This window comes from Echeneis naucrates, chromosome 11 (assembly GCF_900963305.1).
Source record: "Echeneis naucrates chromosome 11, fEcheNa1.1, whole genome shotgun sequence".
Lineage (NCBI taxonomy): Eukaryota > Metazoa > Chordata > Actinopteri > Carangiformes > Echeneidae > Echeneis > Echeneis naucrates.
The window spans coordinates 14028477-14040060 of record NC_042521.1 but is presented as its reverse complement, the minus strand read 5'-3'; the positions used below and the strand labels follow the sequence as shown (position 1 = coordinate 14040060).

The 11584-nt window shown below is 44.6% G+C and overlaps 3 protein-coding genes across 11 annotated transcripts in view; 2 read left to right on the top strand and 1 right to left on the bottom strand.

The window, feature by feature from the left end:
* The first annotated feature begins 517 nt into the window (after nucleotides 1-517).
* Nucleotides 518-1560, top strand: LOC115050536 (SOSS complex subunit C-like). Its single transcript, XM_029513394.1, has 2 exons — nucleotides 518-1086; nucleotides 1422-1560. Exon 1 carries the CDS (start codon nucleotides 672-674, stop codon nucleotides 981-983), a length of 312 nt encoding a protein of 103 aa, XP_029369254.1. The 5' UTR covers nucleotides 518-671; the 3' UTR covers nucleotides 984-1086; nucleotides 1422-1560.
* yars1 (tyrosyl-tRNA synthetase 1) lies at nucleotides 1505-6033 on the top strand. Its single transcript, XM_029513373.1, has 14 exons — nucleotides 1505-1642; nucleotides 2130-2201; nucleotides 2299-2445; nucleotides 2547-2722; nucleotides 2811-2940; nucleotides 3125-3205; nucleotides 3647-3739; nucleotides 3845-3980; nucleotides 4094-4179; nucleotides 4298-4433; nucleotides 4543-4640; nucleotides 4775-4968; nucleotides 5071-5212; nucleotides 5405-6033. The coding sequence occupies exons 2-14, from the start codon at nucleotides 2145-2147 to the stop codon at nucleotides 5513-5515; spliced, it is 1587 nt and encodes a 528-aa protein (XP_029369233.1). The 5' UTR covers nucleotides 1505-1642; nucleotides 2130-2144; the 3' UTR covers nucleotides 5516-6033.
* Nucleotides 6034-6266: 233 nt separating this feature from the next.
* Nucleotides 6267-11584, bottom strand: part of nhsl3 (NHS like 3) — a 42912-nt gene continuing 37594 nt past the window's right edge. For 8 of the 9 annotated variants that reach the window (XM_029513362.1, XM_029513363.1, XM_029513364.1 and 5 more), the window contains 3 exons: nucleotides 11391-11576; nucleotides 7798-11272; nucleotides 6267-7443 (listed from right to left, as the gene is read on the bottom strand). In XM_029513362.1, coding sequence (XP_029369222.1) covers nucleotides 7403-7443; nucleotides 7798-11272; nucleotides 11391-11576 — 3702 coding nt within the window. In that variant the 3' untranslated portion in view covers nucleotides 6267-7402. The remainder of the gene's footprint in view (nucleotides 7444-7797; nucleotides 11273-11390; nucleotides 11577-11584) is intronic. The other variant, XM_029513368.1, reaches the window with a different exon arrangement.

Here is an 11584-nt window from a genome sequence, read left to right as displayed (position 1 = left end):
AACAAAAAATGTTCCAATGATGACAATTGACCAAAGTCTTTTGAAAGGGGGCTATGGGTCATTTGTCCTGCATTCAGGTCCCTTCTGTGGGTTTATTTGAGGAGAAAAGGGTCAATAATCAGCTTTGGATTTTGTGCAACGCCGTTTAATATTGACTTGTTAATCCATTTCTGCCATTCTTAAGATCCATGTTGTCTCAATATATTCACAGTGCACATTAAGCAGGATCATCGTTAATGATCTGTTGTTAAGGTACAAACATAAACTCTCGACGGCTCACAGCACCACTCCCTCTTTTTATTCTCTTACACACCCCTCCATTCCTATCAAAAATAGGGATCCACCACTACAATTATTCATTTATTTATTCATTCATTCATCTTCTACCGCTTATCCGTTTCCGGGGTGCTGGAGCCAATCCCAGCTCGCTCTGGGCGTGGCTCACTACAATTAATGCACACGTGTTTGCCTTTGATGAAAAACAAGTAATTCCTTTCTTGGGGAACTCACGCGCCTTTATTTTGAAGGACGGAACAGGAAGTAGGTGGCAGCGTTAGCACCTAGCTGCTTGTTCGGCGCCCAAATTTTAATCGGCCGCTCGCAAACAGCCACTCTAAACCAAAACACAGCGGCAGCGGCCACGTCCACCGCCTTCATGGACTGAAGCCGACATGGCGGCCAACCCTCCAGCTGCAGGCTTTCAGAACAAGACCCGGGTGGCCATCCTGGCGGAGCTGGACAAGGAGAAGCGGCGGCTGCTGCAGAGCCAGTCCATGAACAGCCCCGGAGCCAACATCCCGCTGTCGTCCAGACCGAGCCTGAAGGAGGCGAGGGACAGCGCCGAGCAGCAGCACATCGCCGCCCAGCAGAAGGCCGCCCTGCAACACGCACACGTCCACTCGTCCGGCTTCTTCATCACCCAGGACTCGTCCTTCGGGAACCTCATCCTGCCGGTGCTCCCCCGCCTGGAGCCCGATTTCTGACCCCGGACCTCCGCTCTCTCTGGGACCTGCGGACGCTGACAGCACCTCACAGACTGAATCACACTTGTTGCTCCATTTCTTTCCTTTCTGTCGTATTTGTCCTGTAAGCCATCTCGTGGTTATTTAGGCATCTAAATGCCCCAGACAGAATAAAACATGCCGTTTGAACACAGTGTTGGTCTGTCTGCTCTGTCGAGAGTAACCTATGTAGTTGGAAGAAGATGTGTTAATGCCTCTTTATAATAGGCGTTGAAAGAGACTGGAGCTTCTAGTTGAGGATCTTTTTTTTCCTTTGATTTCATGGGGGATTAACACAATTAATCAAATGACGGTAAAAGAAGAACATTAAATTCCAGTACAAATGCACACAGGACAAGATGTATGTTTCTTGCTAACATCCTCTCCTGTGCACCTCACTTTTCTTTTTTTTTTCCCAAGCCAACGCCTGCATCTCAGCAAATATCGGACTCCGATTGTGACAGGACCCGGAAGTAAAAGGAACCCTGCGATCTGCGTTTGATTGCGCTCCCCTGGAGTTTCCTCCAGTGAGTCGATAGCAGAGCGGCGGGTGTCGCTGATGCAACCTCACTGACTGGTCCACCCTGCCGGCTTCTCTCCTTCTGTCACCCACGTCCCACCATAAGGCCTCAGGTTTAGAGGTAAATCCGCTCTTTGTACCGTGTTGCTATATGGTGGGCCGTCACTGCCGCCTACATAAGCTAAAAATGTAACAGGCCGCACACCCGAAGCTAAATAACCTGAGCGACACACGGGCTTGTTGCTAGCTGCTTAGCTTTAGCCTTTAGGTTGATTCAGCTTTTCTCTCAGCTCCGGGTCTCACGTTAGTCCCCTCCCGGCACCTGACACGTGAATAAAACCACATCTAAAACGTTCTTTGGAGGTGTTTCAGTTGTCCTATAAATTGAACACACGGGCTGTTTTCTTAATCCGTCGTAATTTAAGATGAATCTGGAAATGATATATAAAAATACTGTTTTGGGCAACGGCCAGGTTAGCACAGACTAGTGTCATTTTCTAGTCTGTCGGCTTAGGCGACATCAAACAGAAAGTTATTTGGACTCGCATATTCTTCATAAAGCTGCTTCTGCTGTTTACTCACATCAATTCTCAACCTGCTGTCCTCAGTCAGGAATCTGCATCATGGCTGATCAGCTGAGTCCGGATGAGAAGTTTGACCTTATTACCAGGAACCTCCAGGTGGGAGACACACACAGACACTGTATTTATATACAGTGATTTATATATATGTGATATATATGTGTATATGTCTCACGAAACTGAGTATGTTCTCCAGGAAGTCCTGGGAGAGGACAAGCTGAAGCAGGTACTCCAGGAGAGAGAGCTGAAGGTTTACTGGGGCACGGCGACCACAGGCAAACCCCACGTCGCTTACTTTGTCCCCATGTCCAAGATAGCAGACTTCCTCAAGGCTGGATGTGAGGTGGGCACGTCGCTGTGAACATCCCTTCTGCTGTCAAGAAGGCCTTTTAATTTGCTTTTCGGTAGCTTACTGTGTCGCTTTTCTCTTCTTTTTTTCCGTAGGTCACTATATTGTTTGCAGATTTGCACGCTTACCTTGACAACATGAAGGCCCCCTGGGAGCTGCTGGAGCTCAGGGTGAAATACTACGAACAGGTCATTAAGGCCATGCTGGAGAGCATTGGTGTGCCTCTGGAAAAACTCAAGTTTGTCAAAGGAACTGACTACCAGCTCAGCAGGTCAGTAGACTGACACCCCCTCCGACCACCTTGATATGATCTGAATAACTAAATCTAATGCTATGTGCTCTTTTTTACTGCTTGATAGAGAGTACACTTTGGATGTGTACCGCCTGTCCTCCATGGTAACGGAGCATGATGCTAAAAAGGCTGGTGCTGAGGTTGTTAAACAGGTGGAGCATCCTCTGCTGAGTGGTCTGCTCTACCCTGGACTGCAGGTAATAACACTTTTTATTTGACAGAGTATAAGCAGTCCCAATGATAAATTACAGTAATTCTATTAATTAAATGTCAACAAAATATAAAATTGTTGTTATAAATATTTTTTTTTTTTTTAAACAGCTTAAGCATTCTAACAATTCGTCTGCAACAGCAGTAAATGTAACACATTTTTGTCCTCAGGCTTTGGATGAGGAGTACCTGAAGGTTGATGCTCAGTTTGGAGGAGTTGACCAGAGGAAGATCTTCACCTTGGCAGAGAAGGTACCACAACCCCCTCTATCTTGACACACACATCTCAACCTTTCACTCATTGTCTCCTCTCTATAGTGACACTTCTCTTTCATTTTTAAGAAATTCTTAATCTCGTATGGAACTTAGTGTAGTGTAGATGGTACCACTTGGCTTCCTGATATTTTTTGCTCAGTTTATTTTACCCTTACCACTAAATCTGACCTGAATATGGCTGTTGAGATTCACTGAAAGTGTTGAAGCTCTAATGCAAAGTTTTCTGTAGAAGTTCTATCAAAGTTAAAGCTGATTTTATTGATGCTCTGAGTCATGTATGCATTACACCTGCTGTTTTATCTTAAAATGAGAAAAGAAATTAACTAAAAGGAAATTCTCATTTGCTTTGATGAGACAGGACCTCTTTAATTTTTTTTTGTGAAATGTGGCTGGGGCTTTTTTTCCCATGGTCTCCAGTACTTGCCCTCTCTTGGTTACACCAAACGCGCCCATCTGATGAACCCAATGGTACCAGGACTGACTGGAGCCAAGATGAGTTCCTCAGAAGAAGTAAGCCTGAAGATAAATTGTGATTTTTAAAAAGCTTGCATTTTTAGGAGCACTTTTTAAATGGTTATTATAAGTCATCACTCAGTTGATAATCTGTGGCTGCAGGAGTCCAAGATTGACCTGCTGGACTCCAAAGAGGATGTGAAGAAGAAGCTGAAGAAGGCTTTCTGTGAGCCAGGCAACATCCAGAACAACGGTGTCCTCTCCTTTGTCAAATACGTCCTCTTCCCTCTACGTGGAGGTAGAAAACTCATCCTTAAATATTTTACTATTACCCTTGTCTTGGAATTCTCCTCAAACTGTAAGAAATGTTGGATAACAAAAGAAGTTAATAATTTGGGTTCATGTGTTCAGAGTTTTGCATCAAAAGAGATCCTAAGTGGGGTGGAGACAAAATCTACACAGGGTTTGATGAGGTGGAGAAAGACTTTGCTGAGGAGGTAAAGTGTATTTTACTGGATTATTTAGAGAATAGAAGTTTGTTTGAAATGATATGTCTGCAACAAGTTTTACATTTCACAGTCTGATCTAATCCTTGTTGACCCTATCGCTTGTTAGTTGATCCACCCGGGTGACCTGAAGGCTTCAGTGGAAGCTGCACTAAACCAACTGCTAGAGCCAATCAGAAAGAAGTTTGAGTCGCCTGAGCTCCGCAAGCTGACCAACACTGCCTATCCTGACCCCTCAAAGACAAGTGTGTCCCCCACCCACTGTCCCATTGTGGCTTCTTCACATATATTTTGAATGTTTTTAAGCCAAATATAGCAGAGTGATCAGTTTATCATTTATGTATGTTTAATCAGAAACCAAGGGTGCCAAGGGAGGAGGAGGAGGAGAGGACGATGAGCTGGCCCCTTCCAGATTAGACATCAGAGTAGGAAAAATCATCAGTGTGGAGAAGGTTCGAGATTAAGATATTACTCGTTGCTGAAAAATCTGATCATCATACAATCTAAGTTTGTGTTTTGAGATGATGCGTTGATGTTACAGCCCCCTCTCACTCTGACTCTTGTGTCCTCCCTGTCCTACTTTCAGCATCCAGACGCTGATTCACTGTTCCTTGAGAAGATTGATGTGGGCGAGGCGGAGCCCAGAACGGTAGTCAGTGGGCTGGTGGCCTATGTCTCACAGGAGGACCTGCAGGACAGGATGGTGTTGGTGCTGTGCAATCTCAAACCCCAGAAGATGCGAGGGATTGAGTCACAAGCTATGCTGCTATGTGCCTCCATGTGAGTGCCATTTAGTTATTTGTTTATTTATTTTTTTGACAGAGACAAATACAGCTTGTCTCTTAACCTAATCATTAACCTAAGACTAACCCTGATTTCTAGTGAAGGGGAACCAAGGAGGGTGGAGCCTCTAGACCCTCCTGAGGGTTCGTCGCCAGGGGAAAAGGTCTTTGTCGAAGGGTATGAGACAGGCAAAGCAGACGAAAGACTCAACCCAAAGAAGAAGGTGTGGGAGAAACTACAGGTGCGTTTCAGCCAGATTTAACTTATACTTGATGGAGTTTGTAATGGCAATGCTTTTGCTGTTATGAAAATATATTGTCTGTTGTGAGAGAATAACCCGGTGTGTTAAATTGAGCAATATTTTTCCTAAATAGAATAATACATTTAAAATGTGTATGTATACACAGTGATTCCAATCTTTGTCTTCTCCCAGGTCGACCTGAAGATATCAGACGAGTACGTTGCTCAGTGGAAAGACAAGCAACTGATGACCAAACTTGGACAGATCACATGTAAGACACTGAAAGGAGGCAGCATCAGTTAAATACGTGCATCACATTCATTCTGCTGCTGCCAACCAGCCTGCAACAAGAATACACTCATTGCCAAACTGCCATAGCAACAAGGGTCAAGCTTCATCCATATGTTTTCTCAGAGATGCCAAAATCTCTGATCTTTCAGACTGACTGAGAGAAACTATTACCTTGCTTTGACCTAATTTGGAAAAATATACGGAATCTCTCTAAACAGAAGTTGCTTAAAACAAAGATGATGTAATTAATCACTCTTAATTCATTTGTATGTCTGTTGTGTTTACTGGGCATTGATGGTTTTACTAATACCCTGAAATGTACACTTACTACAAATCAGATAATTACTTTCCCTGAATTTCGAAGAACCAGTGGCTTATCCCTGGTAGGATCTGACAGGGAATCTCAGGTCTTAAAAAAAAAAAAAGGGACTTCATGTTTCTGTATTTTTCCTGGGTAAAGTTACACTTGTGTTGTTTCCCTTCATGGCTAATGTAACGGTAGTGACCAATCTGCTAAACCTAACTCATAACAGTAGTTTACGAATGGTTTCAGAGATGATTTGTGGAAAGAAAAATGGATTTTCCTTGTTCTATATGACAGTTGCATTTGGGGTCTTGCTGTACAGATATCAATAACTAAACAACTGTTATAATCAAATAATTGATTTCAAATCTGAAATAAAAGCTGTATTGTGGTCTGCAGAAATTCAATGTTTGCGTTAGATCACAAAAACAATGTATGGCAATTACACGTTGATGACAATACAGGAAGCATTTATTACACGTAGATTTTATTTATAGAAGTAATAACTGTACATAATTCTTTATAATTGTGAAAACATGGATTTTTGACCCATTATAAAGAGTCAGTATAATTCACTCTTATGATTTTGCAGGGGGAAAGCATTTTGTGCAAACAGTAATGAGCTTTATTTTTCCATCAGAAAGGCCTGGGCCAAAGATTTAGAGAGAAAATTTCAGAGGCTCTGACTCCGCCTACTCCAGTGTATCAATCATCAGGGCAAATCTTCACATCCATAACCCTACAAGTGGTTTTTAAATAGTTTCTTAAATATTTCATATTTGGTAGGAAAAGGTGACTGACAGTGCTACTGGTGGAACCAATCCCAAATAAATAAATAGAATTCATTTGTTAGTGTTTCCTAAAAAGGTTTTGTATAACGTGTTGAATCAACCCTTTCTATGTCCAAGAAATGGATTGTGTAGACTTTTAGCAGTTGGTATCACTGTAACTAGCTAGCTAAAAAAAAAGCCTCTGTACTGACTGAAAAAACATCTCTCTACTAAGTATGCAGCATCCCTTTTTTTCAGCTCAGTTTATCCACACTGAAATGCCAGGGCTAAAACTGTGACTATCATGTGCTTTTACTCAGATCTTTAACTGAAAACAGGCGATCAAAAAGGCAGTCGTGCCCTGCAGTGGATTTCATTGTCTGTCTTTTCTGCCAACTGCTTAAATCCCCATGAAAATCATGTATTATATTACAACAAGGAAAAAACAGACAAACTTATGTACACAAATGCGATGTTGAGACAGTTTCACTGAGCTGCAGTGGCCACTACCTACTTCAACCTCTAGGAGGCGATCTCACTCAAGCCAAATATTTACACTTCAGCCAACATACACCATTTCATCCTGAGGAGCCTTAATGAGAGATAAACTATAGCTTAGAAAAATACTCCAGAATAAAGCTATCATAAGAAATTGGGGGTAACACATTTTTTGCATAAATATCTAGAAAGGCCATAAACAGGCTAAGGCTTTTAGAGAGCACAAAGCAAAACTCAGACACTTGAGTTCAATGTCTCACTGTGAGTTGTCCTCTTACTTTGCTCCTGGTATGAGTATGGTCTGGCTTTGATCACCAAAAAGCTCTTTCAAAAGAGTGTTTCAATCGTGTCTGCTGTCACTCTCGTAGCTGGAGAAGGAAGAAAAATAGAAGTTAGTCACAGATGTATTAACATCGGACAGTTACAGGATCAACCAAAATTTCTGTTCCTGAAAGATTCAGTTACTGAGACGTTATCATGAGCTTCGGGTTAAGGTGGACAAAGAAACATGCTTGTACATTTGACAGGAAAAAGCTGTGGGTAAGATAGCAACTTAAAGTTGTTGTGCATTGGGGGGGAGGTTTTGTGGTTACATTTTCTAGCTGGCACAGAGCAAAAACATAAGCTACTACTCAGTACACTGTTGAAGACTGGCAATTCTTTGACTGTCACAGAAGATAATGTCAGAACATCATGGTTTTAGGGTTTATTAATGCACGTACTTGTTGTCTCAGCAGGTGTAATTCCACTCATACGTTCTGCTCCTCCTGTCGCTCCATTTCCTTCTACACTGTATGAGTGATGCTGTGATGGACTGATGCTGCAATTCACTGGCTTCTTAGCCACCGGTGGAGGAACTTTGTCACATTTCACCCTACCGTTGGAGAAAGCAGCGGCCTTTGATTGGTCGGACACATGCATGAGCTCGGCCGCCAAACTTTGTTTCAAACTTGCCTGAGCTTCAGGTGAGGAGGCAGCTGCAGTCTCTATGACGACCCTTTTTGTGCTCCTGGAGAAGATAAAACTGGCAGTAGAGGCTGGGGACTTGTGTACATCACACCCCTCAGGTGATTTGAGGGACAGAGCTCCTGATTCACTGACACAGCTGTAAGGGGGCGATCTCACACCCAATCTGGAAGGAAAACCATCTCTTGAAGACATAGCTGCGGTTTTCATGCGGATGGCTTCCTGTAAGCGCATTGAAGGGGTGTTCAGTGTACCAGAGGATGTTTTTACTGTCTGAGGGGGAGATTTTATTGACAGGGATTTGCGGATTGGCTTTTGTGGAATGTTTTGAGGTCCTGGGATTGAGACTGGGCAGTTCTCCTGAGCTGGAGCTGCCTCATTTGTGGCGTTGTCCACAGTGGATGCTTTTGGCTGATCTTCAGTCATGCTGACTGATCTGAGGCGAACCATCTGAAGCAGAGAAGGGGTGACAAGAGGTATGTTAGCATCCTCTTTAGGAATGGCTGCACTTTTGTGGCGAGAGAGGAGCTCCTTGCTCCGGGTGTCCCGGTTTGCCACACTGGGCTGCCTTCTGAAATTGACCCCATGGGGTAAATTCTCTGCTGGTAGAGGTGGTGCAATGGGGACCGTAATCGGAGAATGGACACTGACTGGAGGCCCAGATTGATCTTCAGTTTTTACTGAGTCTCGTCTTGGGAAGTTGCTTGAAGGAACTAGGGCAGGTACCATTACTGGGTTTTCTGCTCTTGTAATTGGTGGTAATGGAGGTGAATCCATTGGTGGAGGGGGGGCACTATCTGGAAGGGATGTAATATTCTGCACTACTGTGCAGGAAATCTCTTCTGCGGTGTGATCCTTTGAGACTTTCTCCACAGCCTCAGGTTTCTTGTCACATACTACTGATTGATGAACAGTATTGGGCAAATCAGTCTTCTGTCCCTGTACAGGTCCCACAGTCTCACTTGAGGCCTTATTTGTCTCTCCGGCTTCCTGCGGAGCCTCTTTAAGGCCATCCAGCTGTTTGATACAACTCTCCATCACATATGGCACACTGTCTGATACGAATGGCGGTGGAGGAGGAGGAAAATCTACCTCGTCCCCGCCATCAAAGACTGAGTCCCCTTCCAAAGGAGGTGGAGGAGGTGGCCAGCAAGACTCGACTAAATGGATCTCCTCCTGTACCTTCTCTAACTCATCTGGCGGTGTAGATACTGAAGAAGGAGGTGTTTTTCTTGTAGGAGGAGGTGTAGGATGGTATGCTGGAGGAGGGCTAGGCGGTGGCGAGACCTTTTTAATTTTGGGAACTTCTACCGCAAGTGTCTGCATGGAGGGGATCTCACTTCTGTCCGTCTCAACCTTGTTCTTATCCACTAAAGCCGTATCCTCAATCTGTGAAGAAATGGCCTGGTTTTCATCAGCTGTGTGAACTTCACTCGCGACACTGCCACTCATCTCCCTTTTCTGAATGTCTCCTGACTGCTCTGACGACAGTTCCTGTCTGTGCAGTACAGTCAACGGTTTCTTCATCACAGGAGGGGGCTCTTTCTTTGAAGTTGTCTCTTTCCTCTTGTGGCTGTTCACTACAGGGCTGCTACTCTGTTCTGGTGTCTGAAACTCTGCGATTGCTTCTTCGCCCCATGTTTCGGTACCTGGACAATCTCTGATCTTCAGCTCCTTGTGGAAATCTTCTGGTTCTGCTGCTAACGATGTGTCAAGCTTTGATTTTCCTTCAGACAATTCTAAGACAGGTTTGATTTTAACGGTTTGTTTTTCATCTAAAACCCGCACTTCCTTTTTGGCTTTAGTCTGGGTTTCTGCCCTTGTAACCAGGAAATCCTGTGGCTGTGGAATTTTGGGAATTTCTTTGCTGGCATTCGGGCAGGGTCCACATAGAAGTTCAAAGGTGCGTCTGTTGTGAACCCACGTCTCTGGAGGAGGAGGACATGGTGCTTTTACTTTTGGAGGTGGTGGGATGTTCAACAGCTCTCTAATTTCTACTCTCAGGGTTGACAAGTTGTTATTTGGCGTGAATTCGTTTGGAGTTACAGGAGCTCCCTGTTGAGGCAGACTGAGGCTACATGTGGAAACATCTGTACTGACAGGCTCAGATGTGCCTGATGATAGAGAGGTAAGAGAAGAGGAAGGAGAGGCTGCTGAGGATGAGGCCCGAGACACCGATCTCTCTGGTTTGACAGGTTTCGTCTTCTGTTTTTCTGGGGAGGTTGGGGAGACGCCTTTGGGGGAAAGTGTTGGAGTTCCACTCTGACTGGAGTAGCCACTGGAAGGAGACATGGTCCGTTCAAATTTCCCCCCTTCTGAGGGAGATTTCTGTGGGGAGGAGCTGCTGAATTCTGGTTGAGGCTCTGGTGACCCTCCAGCCTCATTGGAAAGTGTGTGTGTTGAGTTCAGGGGATTAGAGGTAACATCTGAAGTGCTAGATCCAGTAGCGTTTGATACAGGACCGAGGGGCTTACTTGTATCTCCTGTGACAAATTTAAGCTCATCCATTGTTACCTTGTTTTCTGTACTAGGTACCATCTCTTCAGATACAGAATCATTAAGCTCTTTGCTTCCAACCACAACCCTAGAGCTACCCTTGATCTTGTTATTATGGAGAGAATTTGTTCTCCGTGGAGGTGCTGGAGGTTGTTTTGTCTTCATAACTGAAAGACTACGGGCAGAGTTGCGCTTGCTTTGTGCATCCTCACCAGCATTTATTGATACTGATTCAGATCCTTCACCTGCAATGACATGGTCACATTTGTTGTTGGAGCTTGCTGAGCTATGCAGACTGAATTGGTCTTGAGCTCCCCCAGAGTGCTCCCTCTGGCTTTCCCTCTCATTGAAACGCGCTGTCTGGAAATTACCACTGTGTGTGCTCTCCTTGGAGGATACAGAAGAAGAGTTTGAAATAATGGTCTTGGAAGACTGTGACTCACTCCAGTGTGACCCTGAAGTTGACGGGGTCAAGGGTGTGGAGTCGTTGCAGCAATGTTCTGCCTGGGAACCGTCACCATCTGATCTTCTGGACAACAAAGGGCTGACGGATGAGTCTCCAGATGCAAGGCTGTTTTTGCTTACAGTGCGGACACTGCTGCCATAATTGACACTGCTACCACGAGTTCGGCTGCTGCGGTCAATCTCTATGACTTCAACTGAAGCTGGTAATACCGCATTTGGAATGATTGTGGACAAATAAGTGGCCTGAGGAGATATGGACATCACTGGGCCCTAGAAAAACAGAATTTACAGCTAAATGGTCAGGACAAAATCTGTTAAAATACTGAAGCTTTAGAAGAGTAACTCATTTTGTGGCCATAATTATCCATGGGCTTGATCTTGTTCTTACCTGTGGTTCCTGGAGGAAGCTTAACATTGCTGAGGGACAGAAGGAGGAAGTGGTCATACCAGGTACAGCAACAGACTTGGGTCTTGGGTTGGAGGTGGGACAGAGACCCTGGTGGTTGAAGGGCTGCTCATCCTGGTACATTGCCTGGAGGTGCTTCGTAAGCAGCTGCTCATCTCTAGAAGCCTGCTCAGGAG

Coding starts and splice junctions, on each gene's coding strand:
- LOC115050536 (XM_029513394.1), top strand. CDS start 672: ATGGCGGCCAACCCTCCAGCTGCAGGCTTTCAGAACAAGACCCGGGTG.
- yars1 (XM_029513373.1), top strand. CDS start 2,145: ATGGCTGATCAGCTGAGTCCGGATGAGAAGTTTGACCTTATTACCAGG. Junction 3,981..4,093: donor CCTCTTCCCTCTACGTGGAG/GTAGAAAACTCA, acceptor TCATGTGTTCAG/AGTTTTGCATCAAAAGAGAT. Junction 4,641..4,774: donor AAATCATCAGTGTGGAGAAG/GTTCGAGATTAA, acceptor TCCTACTTTCAG/CATCCAGACGCTGATTCACT.